At 28.2% G+C, this 23799-nt stretch overlaps 1 protein-coding gene and 1 long non-coding RNA gene across 4 annotated transcripts; both read left to right on the top strand.

The window, feature by feature from the left end:
- The first annotated feature begins 4822 nt into the window (after positions 1-4822).
- On the top strand, positions 4823-6594 carry LOC120086689 (uncharacterized). The gene is made up of 2 exons (XR_005484288.2): positions 4823-4993; positions 6235-6594. It is a non-coding gene; the product is annotated as an uncharacterized LOC120086689 (long non-coding RNA).
- Positions 6595-14377: 7783 nt separating this feature from the next.
- LOC120086988 (uncharacterized) lies at positions 14378-23084 on the top strand. Of its 3 annotated transcripts, XM_090317448.1 has the most exons (10): positions 14396-14646; positions 20381-20531; positions 20621-20917; positions 20995-21208; positions 21286-21377; positions 21481-21588; positions 21679-22016; positions 22103-22333; positions 22414-22649; positions 22726-23084. In XM_090317448.1, exons 7-10 carry the CDS (start codon positions 21969-21971, stop codon positions 22910-22912), a joined length of 702 nt encoding a protein of 233 aa, XP_090173574.1. In that variant the 5' UTR covers positions 14396-14646; positions 20381-20531; positions 20621-20917; positions 20995-21208; positions 21286-21377; positions 21481-21588; positions 21679-21968; the 3' UTR covers positions 22913-23084. The 3 variants fall into 3 exon arrangements, with proteins under 3 accessions (XP_090173573.1, XP_090173575.1, XP_090173574.1); XM_090317449.1 differs by lacking the exon at positions 20381-20531 and having other exon boundaries at positions 14394-14646; XM_090317447.1 differs by lacking the exons at positions 20381-20531; positions 20621-20917; positions 20995-21208; ... (4 more) ...; positions 22414-22649; positions 22726-23084 and adding exons at positions 16855-16958; positions 17108-19373 and having other exon boundaries at positions 14378-14646.
- The last annotated feature ends 715 nt before the right edge of the window (positions 23085-23799 follow it).

Raw genomic sequence — 23799 nt, 5'->3', positions numbered from 1 at the left:
AGAGCAACATCAAGAAGAACCCGAGCAACCTCAAGTTCGAAATCGACGACGACAACCAGCTCGAAATCGACGACATCCGCCTTGTGGGATACATTGATTTTTGTAATTATTTTTATATAAATGAGATATTTAATTTACATTTTTTTTTTATTTTTATGAGATATTATTATTTTTAATTTATTCTTTTTATATATTATGAATAATATTTATTTTCATATAGAAGCTTTTAAATGTCACCAACATCAATAATAACATCAGATAGTCTAAATCTAAAAAGTTAGGTAAAAAAACTTCAATATTCAAATTTACATATTTTAAATAATAATTTGAGGACATAATAAATCAAATCAACACTCAAAACCTTCACATGCAAGTCTATAAATAAGACTAATTGATATAAAGAACAGAAATTTTAATCACAGTAGTGAGGTCAATAGTTTAAAAGATTTTACAATAATGATCTAGGATTCCTTTTATACATTTAGTACCAAGATTTTGATGAAGTTTTTTTTTCCTTTTCTTTTTAAAATTATAAATAATAAAAAAATATTTTTAGAAATTGTTTTTATAAAATGGAAAATTAAAAAAAAAAAAAGGAAGAAAGAAAGAAGAAGGTGGAATGGGGAATTAAATAAAGAAAAAAAAGAAAAATTTGTACAGATATCTCACTCTCGCTAACATTTCGCTCTCGTTCTCAGGATCTTGCTCTCTCAAAATCTCGCTCTCTCTTACTCTTCCCTTTTTCGTTCTCTCCCAATACAAAATTATTTATAACACAGTAAATAATTATGAGTGTTATGAGGAAGGTCTTTCATTCTCTCCACATCAAATCACTTGAAATGAAAAAACTACCCTTCATAAAGTTTCCAAAGAAAAAATTAGATCAAAAAAGAAAAAAACTAGAAACTCCCAAGTTAAGAAGCTTCGTGCCAGATATGCACCAATGAATGGGTTAGAAAGAATAACATATCAAGTTGGAAACTCCCAAGTTAAAAAGAAAAAAAACTGGAAACTCTCGCTCTCTCTCTTACTCTTCCTTCTTTCGTTCTCTCCCAATACAAAATTAATTTTAACACATCAAATAATTATGAGTGTTATGAGGAAGGTCTTTGGAATGAGGAAGGTCTTTCGTTCTCTCCACATCAAATAATTATGAGGAAGGTCTCCAGAATGATAATTAAACAGACTCAATAATAATGTTAGGATAAGGTCGAGGGTTCAAAGTTCGACGTACAAAAAATACGAAAGGGGAAGGTCGAGGGCTCAAAATTCGACCTATGTAGGTCGAATTTTCAACCCTCGACTTATTTAAAAAAAAAAATAAAAAACAACAATATTTTTACAAATAGTTTGAAAACAACAATATTTTCCTAAATAGTTTCTAAAAGGACAATATCCTTTTAATTTTTCTATTTATACCTACGCTTTGTTTAGGGCTTTGATTGGATAATATTAGTTTTTTTTTTCTATTTATAAAAACCATACTTACTTCCTATACATTTATACTTACCTTCTATACATTTCTCTCTCTCTTTTTTTCACAACACTATACATACATATATATATATATATTTATTTATTTATTTATTTAATATACCAAAAAAGGTTTGTGATATCATAATCAATTTTTTCTTATATATAAAAACTTAAGAAAATAATTTTTAAAAGCTTATTTTTATTTTTAAATTTTTAGAATTATTTCAAGAGGGAATAAAACAACATTGGCACAAAAAATTACATAAGCTTAATTTTCAAAAGTTAAATAATGAAAAAAAAAAATCATTACCAATTAGTATCTTAGTTATTTTTTTTTTTTCAATTCTTAAAAACTTTTTTTTGAAAAAAAATTAGTCGAGTTTTTAAAAACAAGAAATATATAAGTTCAAAAACAATTTTTTTTTAGTCTTAAAATTTTGGCTAGAACTTCAAAACAAACATTATTAAAGTAGATTAAATATCAAAGAAAGGTATTAGCAAATAAGCATGATTTTGAAAAACAAAACCAACAAAAAAGAAAGAAAGAAAGAATAATAAATAAATAAAATAAGAAACATTTGATGGGCCCTTATTATTTTTTCTTTTTTATTGTTAACTTTCATTATACTCCACCTTTTATCTTTTTCATAACCATGATAACCAATGGGATACCACGTATGGATCATATATAATAAATGCATTTATATTGTCAATGAAAACTTTATTAACTCATATATATATATATATATATATGTCTAAATTTGAGCTTAATTAAATTTAATTTTCATGCTTTAAAAAAGTTTCAATTTTCATCTTTATAAGTTATAACCATCAGTTTTACATATCAACCAATCTAAATTTTTTCTTGATCCACCTTATGAACTTTCAGATATTCTTATATTACTTTCGTCAAATCTAGGTCATAATATAGTCCATCAGAATAAGTATAGTTAAAATAAGAAAATTAAACAATCGTTTGACATATTGATTGAATCTGCAAGCCTTTAAAAGGGTCATTTTTTTTTTTTTATCCATTTGAACTTATTATAAACCGTAAATATGATGTATGGGATCGACTAAACTATAAGAACTAAATTGAAACAAAAATAGATAATTAAAACTTTTAAAACGAAAGGGATCAAATTAAAATCATACTCAAACTAATGGATAGTCACTTTTAGGGTTTTAAAGTGCATATTAAGGAGTAAAATGTGGAGAAGGGGTTGAATATAAAGTTTTATGAACAAATGGCACAATACATGTGAAATTTAAAGAAAAAGCAAAGCAAACTAATGAAAGACACCTATAAGGAATGGAAGAATGGTACAAGTTAAGAAGAGAGAGAGGGAAAGGCACATGGGTTTTATTAGGTTGAGATTCTAAACCCTTTTTTTTTTCTCTCTTTCAAAGATAGTGTAAGAAGCCATGCAAATGGTCCCCATCCCACTGTTTATGTGTTTTTTTCCCTTTTTTTTTTTTTTTTTTTTTTTTTTTTTTTTTTTTTTTTTTTTTGATGTTAACTTCTAAAGAGATAAAAGGGGGAGAGACCCACATCAAAAGTAAATAGTGGGTATGGTTGAGAATATGTTAAAAAGATTAAACAATATTTAAACTTATCTCGACATAAACTTTAACATGGTATTAAAGTATGATATCACTTTATTAATTAAGTTGTTATTGTGACTCGAATGTTGTTTTACTCTAAATAAAAGATAGATCTCAAACCCTAATATATGTTAAAAATGGTGTTTGGCAATATCACTACACTTAAATAAGTTTAAAGTGATCCTAATGATAGAACAAAGATAGATTCCATAATGGAATTCAAATAATGTTGCTACTTTACTTATTAGTTCTTGTGCTAATTTTGAAGTCTTTAAAAATCTTTGAAAATTGTAAATAGACTCTTACCCTATCACATTAAATTTTAAGTTTAGTGGTAAATTAAACACATTTCTTGAATTCCATTGAGTGAGATGCTAAAGTCAAGAGAGAATAAGACTCACATGAAAAAACAAAAAGAAGAATAAAAGAATAGAATTAAGTTGTAATATATATATTTAATGCCCGAGTTTAGGAGAAGACATAAATGAATGAAGACTGCATCTGAATGAGAAAGATCATGAGAATATGAAAGTATGATTAAGAAAGACTTAAAAGAATTGAAAGTTACTATAAATACCAATAAGGTGCTCATTCCTTTTTTGTGACTCAGTCATAAGAACTCTAGAGTTAAGCGTGTTTAGCTCGGAGCAATTCTATGTTTGGTGACTTTTAGAAAGTTTTTCTAGGAAGCACGTGAGTGAGAACAAAGTATGCCAAAAGGATCCAGGTTAGTTTGTGGGGACAACTTTCATTCAAGACAAGTGAGGACGATGTTATAAGGGATGTAGGAAAATACCCGGAGCATCAAGTACTCTAATCTTCTAGATTTGTCTGTGATTAAAATAGCATCGAAAAAGTCATCGGGAGAGAGAAAATTTCTTGATGTGTATATATTAAAACAAAATTAAACATCCTATGTTCCAAACTCCTCTAACTTGATTTTATGTCACTTTTCAAGCCCACAAACACATTAAAAAGATTAGATCAGTTCTATTTTACCCATTAAAAATCTATTTGGATTGATTGGAGAAAAAAGTTTGTAAAAAATTATTTTTATTTAATCTCTTTTAATAAAAATGGTTTAAAATACACATTGAAAGTGTTTCAAAATTTATTTTGAACGTTTGCCAAACACTTTTTTTTAAAAGATTTATTTTCAAAATTAAGTACTTTAAAAGTTAATCCGAATACACTCTAAAATTTTTACTTAAGACATTAATAATCATCGTGGAGTCCAAATTCCAGTTTATCAAATTCTCAGCTAATTTTATTATATGAACCTCGAAAGAAAAGTTTAACTTTTACACACATATATAATTTTTGAGTTTAGTGGTGATTTTTCGATTGCGATGAAAAACCCTAGACAGGAAAGAGACCCACACATGACAAAAGTGAATAGTAGGGTTTTTTTTTTTGTTGTGTGTTATAAAAAAGTTATAAAATTACATGGTTTCGCGTGGGATGAAATAATATTCATTATTTGTCTTACCCTTTGGACCACTTTAATTAATTAATTTTTTTATTATTATTATTATTATTTTATATATACATATATATACATATTTTATTATTATTTTGCTTTTTGGGTCATAACATTACATAACATAACAAGTAACAACTCATCAGCTTTTGGTACCCTCTCTGCCATAATATAATAATAACAAAATGACCAAATTACTTAACACCCAAAATTCCTCTCCATGCCCTTTCTATTTATACCCCTTTCCCTTATGCCCTTTCTCTTTTAATATATGCCCTTCTCTCTCTCTCTCTCTCCACCGTGTGCTCCGCCGTGCGCCACTAGCTGTTGAAGCTGCCAGCATGATCTGAATCTGAACCCTCCGCCACCCGGCCCTGGCTCCGACATCGGTCCATCGGAATCGGATCATATTGGTAGCTTCACCTGCTCATGGTATCACGATTCTCTCTTTTTATTCTAAACCCTAATTTTTCATTTTTAACCCTCAATGAAATATTGGAATGAAATTTAAAAAAATTATTTATTATTTTAATTTTTAATTTTTGTTTGTGGAAATTGGGATTTTAATTTCTGTTTTATGAGATGTTGAAATTAATTAAGTGTTTATCTTCTATGAAATGTTTAAAATGTCATTTGATTATAAAAAATATATATTTTTAAAAAAGTTGGTTTTGGAATTGAGTTTGTATTCTTCTTTTTCAATTTTCTTTCATAATCGGTATTTTTTCTCTTTGTTTCGTAATCTTATAAAACGTTTTTTGAAATTCAAATTATTATTATTATTATTATTTTAAAATACCTGTTTTGGGAAGTCCTATCTTTCTTTGATTTGTAATTTACCCTAAAAAAAGTTGCTGAAATGCTTACCCAAATTTAGAAAACTTAAGAGGAATTTTTTTTTTCTTTTCAGAATTTGGTCCCTACATCATTTTGAAATAAAGAAAATGAACAAAATTATTTAAAAATATAATAAAATTTCTTTGTTATTAGTGATAGACCACCATAGATATCTATCATTGCAATCTATCTGTAATAGACAGTGACATTTTGCTATATTTAAAGATATTTTTAAGTTATTTTTTCATTTAAAATAATTATCTTTAATGAAAAACTCTTAACAAAATTGTTAAAAAAGAATTGTTGTTCAAGTATAAATTTGGTTATATAATTTAGTCCATACATGGTTAGATTAAATTTGGAGAAACTAATCCGAACTTTCTCTAATAAGGATTAAACTTATAACTTAACTAATATTTTTTAAAAAAGTATTTTTGAAATATAAATTTTTGTTTTTGAAATTTGAAAAAACTTTCATAAACAAATTTTCTTTAAACATTTTTAAAAAAGAAAAAGTCATTATCAAATGGAGCCCATAAATAAATAAATTGTATTCGTTATTTTATCTCATGGATCAGTTTGATAAATATTATAATTTTTCTTCTTCTCCACCTGTTTTTGTGTTCTTTTGGGACTTAGCAATGGCTACTATCTGTAAGCTGAAATATATATATATATATATATACATGTTAAAGGACAAAAAAAATAATAAATAAATTAGTACAAAAAATCTATTTATTAATATGATTAATGAGATTTAGAATATTCGAATCTCTTTTTCTGTTTTTTTTTTTCTTTTTTTTCCCCATGTGTTTCCTCTTTTTGTGGCGATTAAGGCATTTTACTTGGGAAACTCAAATATTATCTCTGCACAAAGATTGGAGAGAAGATATGATCATATTAGGGTTTCAATGACACAAATTTTGAATATGTCGGGAGAAGGATCCAACATTCGATTTATTTTGAAGTACTATATTATCTATTCAACTATGTTTAGATTAGATTAATTATTGATTAAAAATTACTTCTAATTTCTAAATTTGTATAAAAATAACAATTTAGTCTCTAAACTTTAGTTTGTAATAATTTAGTCCCTGAACGTTCAATTTTGTAACAATTTAGTCTATGAACTTTACTATGTAATAATTTAGTTTTATACTTTAAAATTTGTGACAATTTAATCCTTATTATAGAAATTAGTGTTAATATTTAATGAGTTCTTGCCTAAATAAATCGATAAACTAATTAGAGATTCAATATTTTTATAAAATACAAAGTCTACATAATAAAATAGTCAAGTTTGGACATCTAATTTTAATAAATTTGTTTATGGTAGAGACTATGAATTTAAAAATATAGTGATTAAATTGTTACATATTAAAGTTTAGAGACTAAATTGTTACAAAATTAAAAATACATGAACTAAATCGTTACAAATTAAAGTTAAAAAACTATTGCTACTTTTATGTAAGTTTAGGGATCAAAACTGTTTTTTTGGTCTTGTATCTTTGGGTTCATAACTTTTTCTTTTATTTTAATATATGTATTTAGTTCAAAATATTATTTAAATTTTTTATTCAATAATGTGATTGAAATTAAATAAAAGAAAATGGGTGTGAAATGACTTTTCAAAATTTATTCATCAAAGTTATTTCTTTAAAAGAAATTTCTGTTTGTTTATAAAGTGATGGAATTTTCAAATCTCCAAATAATTGTATATGAACACAATTGCTACCCTCATTTTCTCTTGAAAATGATTTCTTTTACTCTAATTTTCTTTTTCCTCTTTAGTAATCTGATTGGATGGGTTTTTATGGTGAATAATAATGATGGAGATGTTTAACTAACATTTCAAGAAAAAAAAAAATAAAAAATAAAAAGTGATGTTTTTTTTTTTAAAAAAATATTGTCATCATTAATATTATTCTTTGTCTTTAAGTACAATATAAATGTGAGAGGAATATTTAACCCTTCAAATCCTTTTGGAATAAAAGGAGTTAATATCAACATGATTCCATTGTTATTAATTTGTATTATCAATTTTAATTGAGGTTTAAGTTTCGATCTATCTCTTTTATATATATATATATAAAGGGGTTGTTTTTAAATATAAAAAAATGAACCAAAATATTATAAAATATAACAAAATTTTAGAACTATCAATGATAAATGCTATCAGTGTCTATCAGTAATATTGATAGATACCGATAGACTTCTATTAATGTCTATCAACGTCTATCATTGATAGTTCTAAAATTTTTCTATATTTTATAAAAATATATATATGTATGTGTATACATGTATACATATATATGTATGTGTATACATGTATACATATATATGTATGTATATACATGTATATATATATACATACACATACACATACATACATATATATATATATACATACATACACATACACATACATATAGATACACATACACATACATACATATATACACATACACATACATATATATATACACATACACATACATACATATATATATACACATACACATACATATATATATATATACACATACATATACATATATATATATACATACATACATATATATATATACATATATATATCTATTTATATATATTGGTTTGCACTATTTATTTAGTTGTCAAAATTTTTAAATAAATATAATGGAAGCCACATAGGCCTGGTTTAGATGGGTGCTAATTACGTATATGAGGTAGAAATTGATGATATATATATAATAATGACAGACATTAAAATGGTTATTTCTTTTTTTTTTCTTTTTCTTTTTTAAGAATCTAAGGTCCCGTTTGATAATCATTTTGTTTTTTGTTTATGTTTTTAAAAATTAAGTGTATTCTCTCCTCATTTTTTATCAAAATTTACATCTTTCTCAAGTATAATAGTTGAATTCTTAAGTCAAATTCCAATAACCAAAACTAAGGTCCTGTTTGATAATCATTTTGTTTTTTCTTCGTATTTTAAGTACAATAGTTGAATTCAAGTCAAATTCCAAAAACCAAAACAAAGTTTTAAAAGCTACTTTTTCTAGTTTTCAAAACTTGATTTGGTTTTTTAAATTATTGCTCAAAAGTGGATAACAAAAAAAAGAAATTTGGAGGTGAAAGTAGTATTTATAGACTTAATTTCCAAAAATAAAAATTCAAAAACCAAGGCCCCGTCTTGTAACAATTCTTTTTTTGTTTTTATTTTTAAAAGTTAAGCCTATCGGCGCTATTTATATCTCCAAATTTCTTTATTTGTTCTATACTTTTCACCAATGGTGTTAAAAATCAAGTCAAAATTTGAAAACTAAAAAAAAGTAGCTTTCAAAAAGTTGTTTTTGAATTTTAAAATTTGGCTAAGAATTCAACCATTGTACATAAGAAATATGCAAATCATCGAAAGAAATATAAAACAATAGACTTAACTTTAAAAAACAAAAACAAAAAATCAAATGATTACCGAACAATCCAAATCTTTACCAAACAGGGCATAAATCAACAAGTCTGGTTTGACAACCATTTTAGTTTCTATTTTTGAAATTAATATTTGTTTTGCTCCTTCACTTTTTTCGAATAAATATTTGAATTCTTATTCCAAATATAAAAATGAAAATCAAGTTTCAAGAAATATTTTCTTTTTTTTATTATATTTTTTTAAATTTTAACTTAGTTTTAAAAAATGGTTGGAAAGTATACACTATTACATAAACATTTAAAAGTGAAAATAGTAGAGTTTAGCATAAACTAATTAATTTTCAAAAACAAAAAACCAACAACAAAATAGTTACGACGTAGAGAGATGATAATACTAAAATTTAGATAAAAGAGAAATTGAATAAAAACAAAAGGGTTTTTATCCTCTTCTCATTGGTTGGTTTTGTGAGTTTGAGAAGGGCCAGTGAGATCTTGGCCATCTCTGCCAACAAAAGAATAACATAAAACAAGATAATAAAAAGTGTAAAAAGAGAAAAAGAAAAAGTTGCTAACTCCATTCTCTCCTTATTAAATTAATATTTTATAATAGGAAAATTACTATCTAACAATTCTCTTATAAATGGTTTAATTTTTTCCCAATTAATGTTTTAACTTTAATAAAGATTAAATCAATAGGATCTTACACATAAATACAGATTTATGGTTAAACAATTAGAATCATGATTAAATAACTTTGAAGTTTGTTCAATTTTAATATATGTACTTTCAATTGTCTAATTTTAATCTTAGTAAATCTAGAGTTAGTCTTTCAAAGTTAATTTTTACTTAAATTAGAGAAATAATAATAATTATCTGACATGAAAATATAATATGTGAATATATTTTCAAATTTTATATTAAAAATGCTAATAGATAACAAAAGGCTTTTAAAAAACATCAACAATAAACTAACATTGGAGACTAAATTTGAGATTTATTGAAAGTACAACGACTAAAATTAGATAACTGAAAAAATAGAGACTAAAATTGAACAAATGTCAAAGTATAAGAACTAGATCGGCTTTATAACCTAGAATTAGGCAAAAAATCATGACTAAACATGAGAAATTCGTTACTTGAAAGTTGAGAGACTAGCTCTCTAAGAACAAATAATTTACTTCAAAATATGATTTCAAAAGCTTTCTATGTCATACAAACTAAAAAGCGGTTGTCAAAATGGGTAAAGGCTCAACTAATATAAATTATTGTAAATATGTCCTCGATCAATAGATTTGAGGTTTGAACATCCCACAAAAACACTTTAGCTACTAAATTATTTTTTTAAAGATAAAACAACAAGTAAACTACATTAATCAAACGACTTTAAAAAGTAAAAGTAAGAAATTATAAATTCTTTAACTACTGAACTACTATTTTTTTTTAGATAGAACAACAAGTAAACTACATCAATCAAACCACTTTAAAAATTAAGAAATCGATACTATAATTTAAGTAATTATCTTAGCTATTTCGTTATTATTAATTCAAAGTTCTACTCTAGCTAAAATTTTAAATAATAATAGGAGACATTAAAAGTTTTTTTTTTAGTTTGTTACTTGTTCGGTTAAAATATTATTTTTATCTTTGAACGTGGATCTCAATCCAATTTTAACCCTGTATTTTTAAATATTCAATTTTAATATTTATATTTTCAATAAATCTTTGTTTATTGTAAATTTTTTCAAAAAATAAAATTAGTCTCCCTTCCATAAATTTTAGAAAGATAATTATATAATCATATTTTTTAACTTTATTGGAGATGAACATATATATCTTCTTGAATTAAGCGTGACTTATTTTCAACTTAACTAATTGATTAAAATTAATTAAAAAGACTTTGAAAAGATTAAGGACAGAATTTGAAAATTCCAAAAGCTAGAAGACAATTTATATGTTTTAGTCCCATATTATCCAAATGGTTATCAATAAAAGAGCTTTAAATATTGTTAATCAACTTTTTTGAATATTGTGTTTCAAAATCTAGAGTTTTTTCTTTTTTTTTTTTTTTTTTTTAAAAAAAAAATTTAAAATGGACTTACATGCATTGTATTTTTTAGTTAACATATAGTGTATGTTGAGCGCACCTAACATTTTGATGTTACTTCTACTCTTTCTTTTTCTTTATAATTACAGCCATGTTAAGAAGTTTAGATTTCTTTTAATCTGAAAAAAACACTTTTATTTCGAAAGCGAGAGAAGAAAGGGTTTGAGATGCGGAAAAGTTACGAATCCAATCGAAACTGGAAGCATGAACAAAGATTGTGAATAGAGTTTGAGAAGAAAGAGGGTCTATGAGCGACGTGAGAAAGGAGAGAAGAAAGGGTTTGAGGACTTGTGAAATGCAAAAATGTGGAAATATTAGATATGAGATTTAACTATAATGTCGGTTTACAATCGATATTGTAACCTCGTTAAATGTATCAATAATGTAAGTCGAAAACCGATATTAAAAAAATTCAGTTTTTCTTTTGCCTGATATTATACGTGCATGTCTTTTTATTTTGATTGACATAAAAAAAACCTAATTTCTTCTAGTGTGAATGTATATATTGCAATCTAAGTGTAAACCTTGGAAATTAAATTAACACAGCACCTCAAATAATTTAAAAAAGATACCGACCATTTTTCTTTTATTAGATAATTTAGACGTTTTCCATTTATTTTTCTAAACCATTTTTTAAAGTAAAATATTGAGCATTATTGTCAATGTTGGCCTTCTTTATGAATATCAAAACGAAGAGTTCAAAAAATATCTTAACAAAAATATTAAAATTCTATTATTACTTACAATATATACGAAACCATGAAAATGGTTTTACATGGTACACGTCAATGCACGTAGCCATTAATTAATTAATTTATTTTTTTGAGGAAAGCAATTTATTAGTATCATAAATAAGTCTATTTGGTTTAGCTAAATAATAATAATAATAAATGAGTATTTATATTTAATAATTTTGTTTTTTTAAAGAAAGCACAATAAAACATTGTCCAACTCTTAAAGAAAGAAAGAATTAAGTTATGCCAGTTGAGCTATGCTCATATTGGCATTCACACTCAATAATTGAAGTTTGGTATGGACAACTATGTTGTTTTTATTTACTATTTTCAAAAAATTAAACTGATAAATAATATTAACATCTGTATGTTTTTTTATTTTACTATCTATATTTGAGAAATGATTTTTTTAAAAAAAAATTAGGGCTCCATTTTTTTTTACAGAAAATTTTATATTGACAACGTTTGGTTTTCTTTTATGGTTCTTTATTTTATTTTTTTGAAAAAAAGAGTAAACTTTTCCCCACAATTTCTTTTGAATAGACTTTCACATTGCCTAACGCAAATAGTTATGACTATTTGAAGGGAAAGACAAAATAGAAATTAATGAAAAACGATAAATATGTGATCGTCCACTCAAACGTATCTCCACTATTAGATCATCATGTTTTACATTTGTACTTTAAATCATACCCATATATAAAAGGATACATCATTTCGTAGTGTAATCCCTTCGACCTAAATAATTGTAATGAGACAAAGGATATGATTGTTCATTCAAACATATCTTCACCACCAGATTGTGATGTTTTATATTATGGTCTATATATACCACACCCATAAACGAAATGATATATCACTTCGTCATGTAACTACTTTGACTTGAATAGTTATAATGAGATAAAAAATGTGACCGTTCATTCAAGCATATCTCCACCAATAGATCGTGATTGATGTTTCATATATATTGTCTTAGATCAATCCATACATAAAAAGATGGACCATTCATTATGTAATGACTTCAACCCAAATAATTATAACGAAAGACAAAGTAGTCATGTATCAAAATATGTAAGGAACAATTGGGATGCAAAGATTCTCTACTAATAACCTTTTTATATATAGTATTTGTTTGTAAAACATTGATAAGAAAGTAAAGTAACTCATAGGTGAAAGTGATATTTATAAACTTAATTTTCAAACATAAAAAACTATGGTCGCGTTTGATAATGATTTCGTATTTAGTTTTCTATTTTTTAAATTTATGTTTGTTTCCTCAATTTTTTTTTACTGTCATTTTCACTTTTATTGAAGAAACATTTGAATTCTAAATCAAATTCTAAAAATAAAACAACTTTTTTTAGTTTTCATAATTAGATTGGTTTTTTAAAACATGGATAGAAATTGAATAATAAAAACAACCGAACTATTAATAGGTGAAAGTAGTAAATAACCCTTTGATTTTTGGTCTTTTGAAGCTTTGACCATTTGGTTTATAGTTTTTTGGAACTCTTAATTTTGAGGCCATGTTTAACAAAAGTATTGTTTTAGTTTTTAATTTTTTTTTTTTTTAAAATTATGTTTGTTTACTCCAAAATTTTCCATTATGGTTTCTATCTTTGTTAAAGAAACACTTAAATTCTAAGGGTCTGTTTTGTAGATAATCCAGATTATGTTTTATGTTTTAAGATTCAATTGATTTCAACAAATACGTGTTTGATAAACCATATTATGCTTATGAAAACTATTTTCGGATTCTATGATCTAAACAGTGCAAAATCTGAAAACAATATTTTAATGTTTTTATTGCATTCATATTTTGAATTTTAAATTTTAAAATGCTAAGTTATAGTAAATAAAGATAAAAAATACTTAGAAATACAACATGTCATGTTATAAACTCAATTCATTTTTGTAGAAAACATAATATGTATTATGTAATATATTACAAAATAATAATTATAAATATATATAGTTTAACACAAATCACATTCATAAATAAATAAATTTGTCAACTAAGTATTACTGGTAGCTACAACTAGTTTTATGATTTATAAAAGGGAAATTATTTCAAATGATAAAACTATTGAAAATATTTACAAGATACAACAAAATTTTAGAACTATCAATGATAGATGTTGATTGACACTGATAGACTTCTATCCGTGTTTATCAATGTCACTAATAAACACTGATAGAAGTATCAGCATCTATCATTGATATTTCGAAAATTTTGCTATATTTTGTAAATATTTTGGTTCATTTTTCTATATTTAAAAATAGCTCATTTATAAATATATATAATATTGAACACAATTTAAATCATTGTTTAAATCAGAATCCAATTTTTGAATCGGTTACCAAACACATATTTGAGAATATCAAATAAAGCTCCATTTTCATCGAACTCTCTATTTTCAAATTTATGTTTTCAAATCCTCTACCAAATATGCCCTAAATTTTTAATTTAATCGATCACCTCGAAGTTTTAATTTTGGTTAAGCATCATTTTATCCTTATACTTTCAATAAATATTTAATTTTTAAATTGAAATTACACTAGAAGAAATTTGAGCTTTAATGTCGGTTGGAAAAAGTGAAATCGGATGTATAATGTTGGTTTTTAAAAAAATGGATCTTTAATGTCAGTTTAAAACCGACATTGAATATGGGCTTTAATGTCGGTTTAAAACGGACATTAAAGGTGTAATGTTTTTTTTCTCCATATTTTATTAAATAATATATCCCTAATTTATCGCGTCCTTCTGATCGATTATCATTCTTTGCCCAAACCCTAACTCTGTGTCGCGCCGTTCACCACCCGTCGCCGGATCTCCTTCACCTTTCTTCGTTCGCCGTCGATCTCCTTCCCGTGTCCGTCGATCTCCTTCACGCCGTCGCTCGCCTGTGTCCGTCGATCTCCTTCACGCCGTCGCTCGCCCGTGTCCGTTGATCTCCTTCACGCCATCGACCTACTTCTCTTCCGTGTCCGTGAGAGAAGTAAGAATACATATATTTTGTTCTCAACCTATTGTTGACTTTATTGGAAGTAAAGTTGTGTACAAGCTTGGTTTTATTGGAAGCTATCAACTATTCAATTGATGTAGTGTTTTTTTATTCTGTTATAATTGTCTGCTAGTATTCATGTTTTGAAGCATGAGGTCTTGAAAGATTATTACTTGGTGGGGTTGTGAGAATTGTGAGATGTATAATATTATTGTCTTCCTTGCCCGGAGGAGCAGCTATCCTTTTCCTTCGTAGATCGGAACTATTTTGGGGGGCATGGTCTGCATTGAGGTCTTCCAATTGTGAGAATTGGAATTCTTTAAAAGGAAGAACCAAAGTTTGGGATTAGTGGGGTTGTGAGAATTGGAATTGCTAGGCTGATTGGGCATTTCTCCACCATGGTTCGGATACTTTTGCTTCTGTGTTCTTGAAGAAAGACGAAAAAGGAGTGAGGATTTTACAGTGGATTTGGTTGTTTTGGTGTTTTTGTGAGTAGAAAGGGCTTTATTTAAGTATTTGAAGTGTCGTGTTGTTGCATGTTGGTGGGTTTTCAAGATTATGTTGGTTGTTGGTTTTGTTGGAGGGGTTTAACTGCAAGAATTTAGGGGTTTTGTGCTGGTGTCACTTGGAAATGAATCCATTTCGGCATTCTTGGTTCTTGGGTGGGGTCGAAATGAGGTGACTATTTGTATTTGTGTCACTGATTTGATTGGTGCATGCTAATGACAATTTTAAGTAAGTGTTAGATTTAACCCTACTTGCTTCTTCTAATCTATGATAGAAATTAAAGAGAAGACTCACCTATAGTTGGATTGATTGTTTGTTTCCCTTTCAAGAACATCAAACTCTCCTTCTAAATTTCAGAAATACAACTACTGTCCAGCTTTTTCCTCTATTTAATAGCAGCCTTCTTCTTCTTCTTTTCTTCTTCCTTTCCTTCTCTTCTTCCCTCGAATTATCTTCCTCTCAATCTCCTCCCTGTACCAGCTCACACTTGCACAAATTTGTATCAAAGACTTTATGCTCTTCACTTCAACTTTTTTTTTTAGTATTTTATAAAAGTTAAAGTGATAGGATAATGGCTTACTTCCCCACCGACAATGCTAAAGTTTCTTAGCCTTCCAACAATACACAACCTCCATTACAGCTGCCTAAGTTTCCTCCCCTCTTCTGGCTTCTAAAAAAATAAAATAACAAAACAAAAACAGCAACTTTGAATAGAAGATAGCAGTGTTTTCTTCTAGTTTTTTTTTAAGAAATTTCTTAGATTTTGAAGAATAATAAGTTTGGGAATTATCTTAGTAGGTTCATCTTTGATTCTACACTTTAAGGTGAAAAGAAATAAACAAGAGTTACCTGAAATTGGTTTAGCTGAAAGAAATAGACATTGTCAAATTTATACGGCTGTTTTTTACATTTAGGCTGTTGATTTTTCAGCTTTTTGCTTGGTAAATTTCACTTTTAGTTTGTATTTCACAAATCTAGAAATCTGCAGCATAATAGTGATTGAGGATTTTACAGTGGATTTCATGTCCTTTGACTCTAATTTTGACACATTTCAGGAGGGATATTAAAGATTCAGTGCATCCATATTCATTAAAGCAACTTAGTGTTCTCTCATAAACAACTTAGTCAATGAGAAGCAAGAATATATATATATATATATATATATATATATATTGGTTGTCCCATGATGTTTTTTTATAAGGTTCATAAGAAAGTCACATTTAGATCTTTGTGGGATGGATGCCTCCGAAGTGTACATTCATAAGAGATTTCATGTTAAAGTTTTTAAAATTGTATGCCAAGTCATGTGATTATTGTGTACCATCTCATGCTTTTTAATTAAAACCCACCTCTTTCATAGTTCATAGGCTCTTCTTTTGTTGTATTCACATCCTTTTGTTCTTCATTTTTAATTGTAGCCACCTTGTAGCGTTATTTTTCACTGGAATGGAGAGATGAGAGCAAGAAAATATACTATCATCTTGATTAGAGCAATTTTATTGTAACATCTTGTGAGATCTCATGTCTTGTTTTCTTCATTTTTCTTGTAAACTCTAATTTATACGTAACGTGGTTAATGGTTCATGCTTGCCATCTCCATATATTACCGTTTAGAGTCCTTACCTCCCATTGGTTTTAGCTTAGAATTCATTGCCAGCTGTTGTGTGGTGTTGAGTGAAGTTTTTCATTTGTTAGGTTCAAGTTTGACGTGTAAGGCTAAATTTTGATTCTTGGGGATTTGGAAGGAAGATAGGAAGATTGCATTGGACGTGTTTTAAGAAGGTTGACAAGTGGAGAAGGTGCACTCAACAAAAAAGGACTTCATAACAACATTTCTAGTTGTTCTAAATTTGTTGAAGTTGCATATTTTACAATCATAATTTTATGCTTTTAAATTTTCTCTTGTTATTGTTTTTTTTTTTTTTTTTTTTTTTTTTTTTTTTTGTAGATTAAGTTGCATATTTTACAATCATGGATAAGTCATGGATGAAAATGAATAGAATGTCAGCTGAGTATGGTTTAGGGGTCGAGGTGTTTATTAAAAATGGTCTACAACATTCAAATATACCGAATGTCATGAGTTGTCCATGTTTGAAGTGTGTTAATGCAAAGACTCTAGATGTGAACAAAATAAGAGAACACTTATTTTTTAATGGTATAGATCAAAGTTATCACACATGGATTTTTCATGGTGAATCATTACCGATTAAGAGAAACAATGAAAATGTGTCTACTAGTGAAAGAGACGAAGCTGATGAGGATGATGTTGATGTTGATGACACAATTGGAATGTTTGAGGCTGCATACAATAACTATTTTAGTGGAAAATCCGATAATTTTGAAGAATTATTAGATGATGCGAAGAAACCATTGTACCCAAATTGTAAAACTTTTTCCAAAATATCTACATTGGTAAAGTTATATAATTTAAAAGCTAAATTTGGATGGAGCGATAAGAGTTTCACTGAGTTGTTGGAATTAATTCATGACATATTACCTAGTTCTAATAAAATTCCAACTTCTACTTATGAAGCAAAAAAGATATTGGGTACTCTTGGAATGAAGTACGAGAAGATTCATGCATGTAGAAATGATTGTTGCTTGTTTAGAAAAGAACTCACTAATGCAAATGTATGCCCCATTTGTGGTACGTCAAGATGGAAGCTTAAAAAACATTTAAACGAAAGGGCTAAGAATATCCTAGCAAAAGTCATGTGGTATTTCCTCACAATTCCAAGATTTGAAAGAATGTTTCGAAGTAAAGAGAAAACAGGTTTATTGACGTGGCATGCTAAAAAAAAAAAGAAACAGATGGTTTATTAAAACATCCAAAAGATGCCCTATCATGAAAAAAAACAGACAATTTGTGGCCAGAGTTTGGGTCAGAACCTAGAAATCTTCGTCGTGCTCTTTCGACAGATGGAGTAAATCCACATGGAGATCTGAGTAGTAGATATAGTTGTTGGTCAGTGATGTTAGTGATGTACAATCTACCTCCATGGTTGTGCATGAAGCGAAAATTTTTGATGTTGACTGCACTAATATCTGGTCCTAAACAACGGGGAAATGACATAGACGTTTATTTAGCTTCGTTAGTAGATGACTTGAAAAATTTTTGGAAAGATGGGGTAAAATGTTATGATGCATATGAAGAACAACGTTTCATGCTTAAAGCCATTTTATTATGGACCATTAATGATTTTCCGGCGTATGGTAACTTGTGTGGTTGTACGGTTAAAGGATATCATGCATGTCCAATTTGTGGAGAGAATATTTCATCCACTTATTTACCAAAAGGGAAAAGGATGGCATATCTCGGGCATCGCAAGTTTCTACCCCGCCATCATCCATATAGGAAACAAAAGAAAGCTTTTAATGGCGCACAAGAATTAGAATTTGGTCCAGAACCATTGAGTGGGGAAGAAATTCTTACAGAAACAAGTAAGTATCAATATTCATTTGGTAAGAAAAGTATCAAAGAAAAGAACAGTGGAGATAACACTTCAACTTATTGGAAGAAAAAATATATTCTTTTCGAGTTAGAATATTGGAAGTATCTTGACGTGCGACATTGTTTAGACGTGATGCACATTGAAAAGAATGTATGTGCAAATCTTATTGGCACATTGCTTGATATTCTTGGTAAAACAAAAGATGGAATAAAGACTCGATTAGATTTGGTGGAATTGAACATTAGATCAGAGTTAGCTCCTCAAGTAGGAGAGAAAAAAATCTTTTTACCTCCTACATGTTATACATTAACACGAGCTGAGAAATTGAGTATTTGTAAGGTACTATTAGAAATCAAAGTACCTAAAGGCTATTCATCGAACATTCAAAGTTTAGTGTCGCTCACAGATTTGAAACTTTACGGACTTAAGTCGCATGACCATCATGTTCTTATGCAACAATTATTACCGGTAGCCATTCGTGATATTTTACCCAAACATGTAAGACTTGCAATTACTCGCCCATGCTTCTTCTTTAATGCTATATGTTGCAAGGCGATCGATTCATCTCAGTTAAAGGGTATGCAAGAGGCTATCGTTGTCACTCTATGCCTCTTAGAGAAGTATTTCCTCCATCATTCTTCACAATAATGGTACACCTTGTAGTGCATCTCGTAAGAGAAGTTGAGTTTTGTGGATTTGTTTATTTGAGGTGGATGTATCCTTTTGAACGATACATGAAAGTGTTGAAAACTTATGTACGAAATAGAAATCGACCAGAAGGATGTATTGGAGAAAATTATATTGTTGAAGAGACTATAGAGTTTTGTTCTGAATTCGTATCTGGTGTTAATTCTATTGTGCTAAACTCATCAACAAAGAAAGCGAATTCAAACATTGATAGAGCATTTTCAGCTATTTCTTTTATCAAATCGAGTAAGGATGAGTTGGATCAAGCTCATCTTTATGTTATTCAAAATGTAAATGATGTGCTTCCTTACGTCGAGTATGTAGATCTTCATCTTATTCTTGTTTTAGGTTACTTGATTATTCAATAATCTACTAACTTTGTCATTTATAATAGGCAACATATGAATATTTTGTCTAAGCTCAATTCTGGTAAAAATAAAAGTAGAAAGTAGTTTCAAGAAGAACATAATCGTACATTCAGTCGGCAGTTGTCCACACGGGTAATCTCTAAAGACCTACTATTTGATGTAATTAAATGTTAACTATTAAAATATTATGAAATATATCGTAGGTTGCACTAGCTCTCGAAGTACCCAAAAATTTCATATCGCCTTATTTGAGATGGATAGCTAATGGACCTTGTCCAACTGTGGCAAAATATTTTGGTTATGTGGTCAATGGTTACTATTATCACACAAAGAATCGTGATGATGTTAGGAGGGTTCAAAATAGTGGAGTTAGTATAACGGCTACCACAATGCAAGTCTCTAGTGCTAAGGATAAAAGGCCCGTCATGTCAGATATGACCTTTTATGGGGTAATACAACAAATATGGGAGCTTGACTATCATGGATTATCATTTATTTTATTCAAATGTAATTGGGTTGAGAATAGAACTGGACTCAAAACAGACGAGTTTGGGTTTACTATTGTGGACCTCAATCGTATTGGACATATATCAGACCCATTTAATTTAGCCTCTTAAGCAAAACAAGTGTTCTATGTAAAAGACCCTGCAAATTCGGGTTGGTCAATTGTTTTAACATCTCCACAATGAATAATTGAGGATGATTTTTATGAAGATGAAATAGGAGATATGCTACAAGAGTGTGGTTATGGAGGTATGCAAAGAATGCCCAATGTTGATACATTTACTGAGATTGATGATACAACATCCACATACATTAGACATGACTGAGGGTCGATGGGTTGATAAACAATGTATTAAACATGGTATGTCATTTACTATGGTTATATGTATTTAAATATTAAGATTATACATATTTTTTGTGAGTAATTTTTTTTTTTTTTTTTTTTGGCAGATTGACATGGAAACTTCAACAAGTAGCAGTGGGGAGGATAGAAATATGATCCCACAAAAACATAGTAGAATAAGTATACCACGTGGCCCAACTACAATGTCTGAGTTGGCACAAATAAGGACATCTGGACAACGGTTGACCATCGATTATAATCAACATGGACAACCGGTTGGATCTGGAGCAAAGAAGATGCAGAGTTATATAGGAGTTTGTGTTCGACAACAAATACCTATAACGCATGATTCTTGGAAAAAAGTTCCAAACCATTTAAAAGACAAACTTTTTGATTGTGTAGCGGTATGTTTTTTAAACTTTTAATTCATGTGCATAGTAGTTTATTAGTTGATTGTTTAATTATTTTTTTCATTATGCAGATGTCGTTCAATGTGGACTCTAAGTCCAAACATTGTATACTGATGTCTGCATCTAGGAAGTTTCGGACTTTCAAGACAACGTTTGACTCAAAAGTTCATACTTCCATTTAAGGATGAATCCTTGGTCTTGCAATTTCCACCGCAACAATATTCTCATATAGAGCAATATCATTGGATATCGTTCGTCAATGAACGATTGAGTGAAGAATGGGAGGTAAGTCATTCACAATAAATTACATGTCAACATTATCATTGTTTTGATAGGTAACTTCAACTAGATTTGTTGTACAGAAAATCAGTCGTCTTAAAAAAGAAAGACGTGCGAAATGTGTATATAATCACCCATTTCTTGGAAGGGCTATGCGAATCTTGCCCAAGAATTAGTGAGTTATTCGAATCTTGCCCAAGAATTAGTGAGTTATTCGACTTAAATTAAATATTTTATTCTAATATGTTTATGCTAATTAAATATGTATGTTCATGTAGAACCTATCGAATGACCCTTCTTATCGGGCGACTTTATGGAAAGAAGCAAGAAAAGGAAAGAATAATGAATACTTTGATGAAGTTACTCGAGAATGTGTCAATCGGATTGTAAGTATATATTATGCAAAATTTAAGATGACATATATATAAGTTTAAGATGATATAGATATTGTGTGAAAATTGTAATATGTTTTATAGGATAAATTGGCTGAAGTTCATGAAGGTGAAGATGTTCTCACCGAAGCATTGGGTACGGAAGAACATTGGGGACGTGTTAGAGGAATGGGTGATTTTGTTTCCATTCTCAATATTTCAAATTAGTGAAACTAACATCCTCTATGAGCCAAGATATTGAAGGAGGCTCTAGTAAAAAAAATGTTCGACATGGTAAAATGTCAAGAGAAAGAACTCACAGCAAACAATTTCATTAGTTTAAATCATTTGTTAGAAGTGTTGCACTAAGTGCATCTGAAGAAGATACTGAGAAGATGTCTAAAGAAGAAGATACTGAGAAGATGTCTAAAGAAGATTTGGAGGTAATTTATTTATTGTGACTTTTAAATTTTAATCATATTGTACGTGCTTAACCATGCATGACATAAGTTCTTTTAAATTTGTTAAGGGGACACCATGCCACTTGACTATAGGAACTGTAGATAATATTGTTGCAGTAGCCACGACATTTGATGATGATGTGTCATGCTTAACTGTTAAAGTTCTGACTGACATTGTCATTAGAGAAGATTTGCCTATACCAATTCTTGTGAAGGGTAAAATAGAATTCTTAAAGCAAGCAATGCGCAACTTCGTAAAATTGCCTCGTGAACTTGTAGTTATGGTTGACGAGAAAAAAGTATGTTTCCTTTTCAGTTTATGAGTTTGGTTATTTATTATTTTTCCTACTTTGAATTTTTGTAACTTTGGTTATGGTAGGATCATTCACCAATTAAGAGCTTCAGTCAGTCCTCCAAATATACTAACGCTAATGGTACTATCAAATTATTGAATGGACATGCCATGCATAACATGAACGATGTAGACATGATCCGTATCTCTTTGGACGAGTATATATTTGGTAAAGACAAATTTATTTATTTAGGCCGCGATGATCTGCTCCAATATTGCAATATAGTTGAAATAGGCTATATGTGTATTTTGACATACATTGCGTAAGTATTACTCATATAGATTCACTCATGTATACTTTGTTTCATGTTGATAAATAATAACTTTTACTTTGTTTAGGTATCTTTGGGATGAATGTGGTCGTGATATTACGAAGAAGTTTTTCATAATTGATCAAGCAAGAATATTGCCACACGTGAAGTCTCAAGATATCCGATCCAGAAATTTAGTCAATCAACTAGAATTGGCTAATTTAGACCAATTAGTCCTCATTCCATATAGACCAATTAGTCCTCATTCCATATAACACAGGGTAAGTAGATACAAGTTCTTAAGTTATTTTTAATTTGCATTATACACGTACTAATATTTCAAAATTGTTGCTTACTATAGTTATCATTGGATATTGATTGTAATCGATCTACAAGAAAATTGTGTTTATGTTTTGGATTCTCTTCAAAGCAAGGTTCATTTTATCCTTATACTTTCAATAAATATTTAATTTTTTAATTGAAATTAGTTAAATAAAACATTATATGAATATGTTTTCATAATTTACTGTAACAAGGTTGATAAACAATTTTTTTTAAGTCAACAATAAACTAGTAATAAGGACCCGAGAGTACAAAGGACTAAAATAAAATATTCTAAATAGTACATAAATTTAAATTAGGGTGAGCAAAATAATATTTTTAACATTTAATTTTTAATTAAAAGTGAATGGGTGTGTGTCTACGCACATATAAAGTGATTTTTTATTTTTTTTTTATCATTTCTTCCTTTGAAAGCTAGGAACTTAAATTTAGATTTTTTTTTTTTTTTTTTTTTGTGTAAAATTGAGGGATAAGTCATTATTTGAAAAGATTAAAAAAAAAAAAGTTAAATTATACAAAATATTCGTAAATTTGGAGGTATATAAATCTCTAAAATTTGAAAGTTTAAAGTTTGACATTTTTCAGCATAATTAAATTTTATATTATCTTTGGAGTATTTACTTAAAATGGCGACTTGTCTCAAACATAAAAAGAACATAGCCTTCATAATTTTTGGTAGTTCAAATTTGAAAATTTTGGTAATTCAATTGGGTTATGTTTTGAGATGAAGGCCCATGACTCTAGATCTAAGAGATATAACCATAGAACTTGGGCCTTAAAGTTATAAACTATGTGAAATTTAGAGAAATTTGAATTAAGG

This window comes from Benincasa hispida, chromosome 9 (genome assembly GCF_027475165.1).
Source record: "Benincasa hispida cultivar pf3 chromosome 9, pf3_genome.v1.1, whole genome shotgun sequence".
In the NCBI taxonomy this organism is placed as follows: domain Eukaryota; kingdom Viridiplantae; phylum Streptophyta; class Magnoliopsida; order Cucurbitales; family Cucurbitaceae; genus Benincasa; species Benincasa hispida.
Note: the sequence above shows the minus strand (reverse complement) of the source record. Positions and strands in the feature narration are given on the sequence as shown.

What these genes read in the sequence shown, in the direction of transcription:
- LOC120086988 (XM_090317447.1), top strand. Translation starts at nt 18,132, where the DNA reads ATGTTAGTGATGTACAATCTACCTCCATGGTTGTGCATGAAGCGAAAA.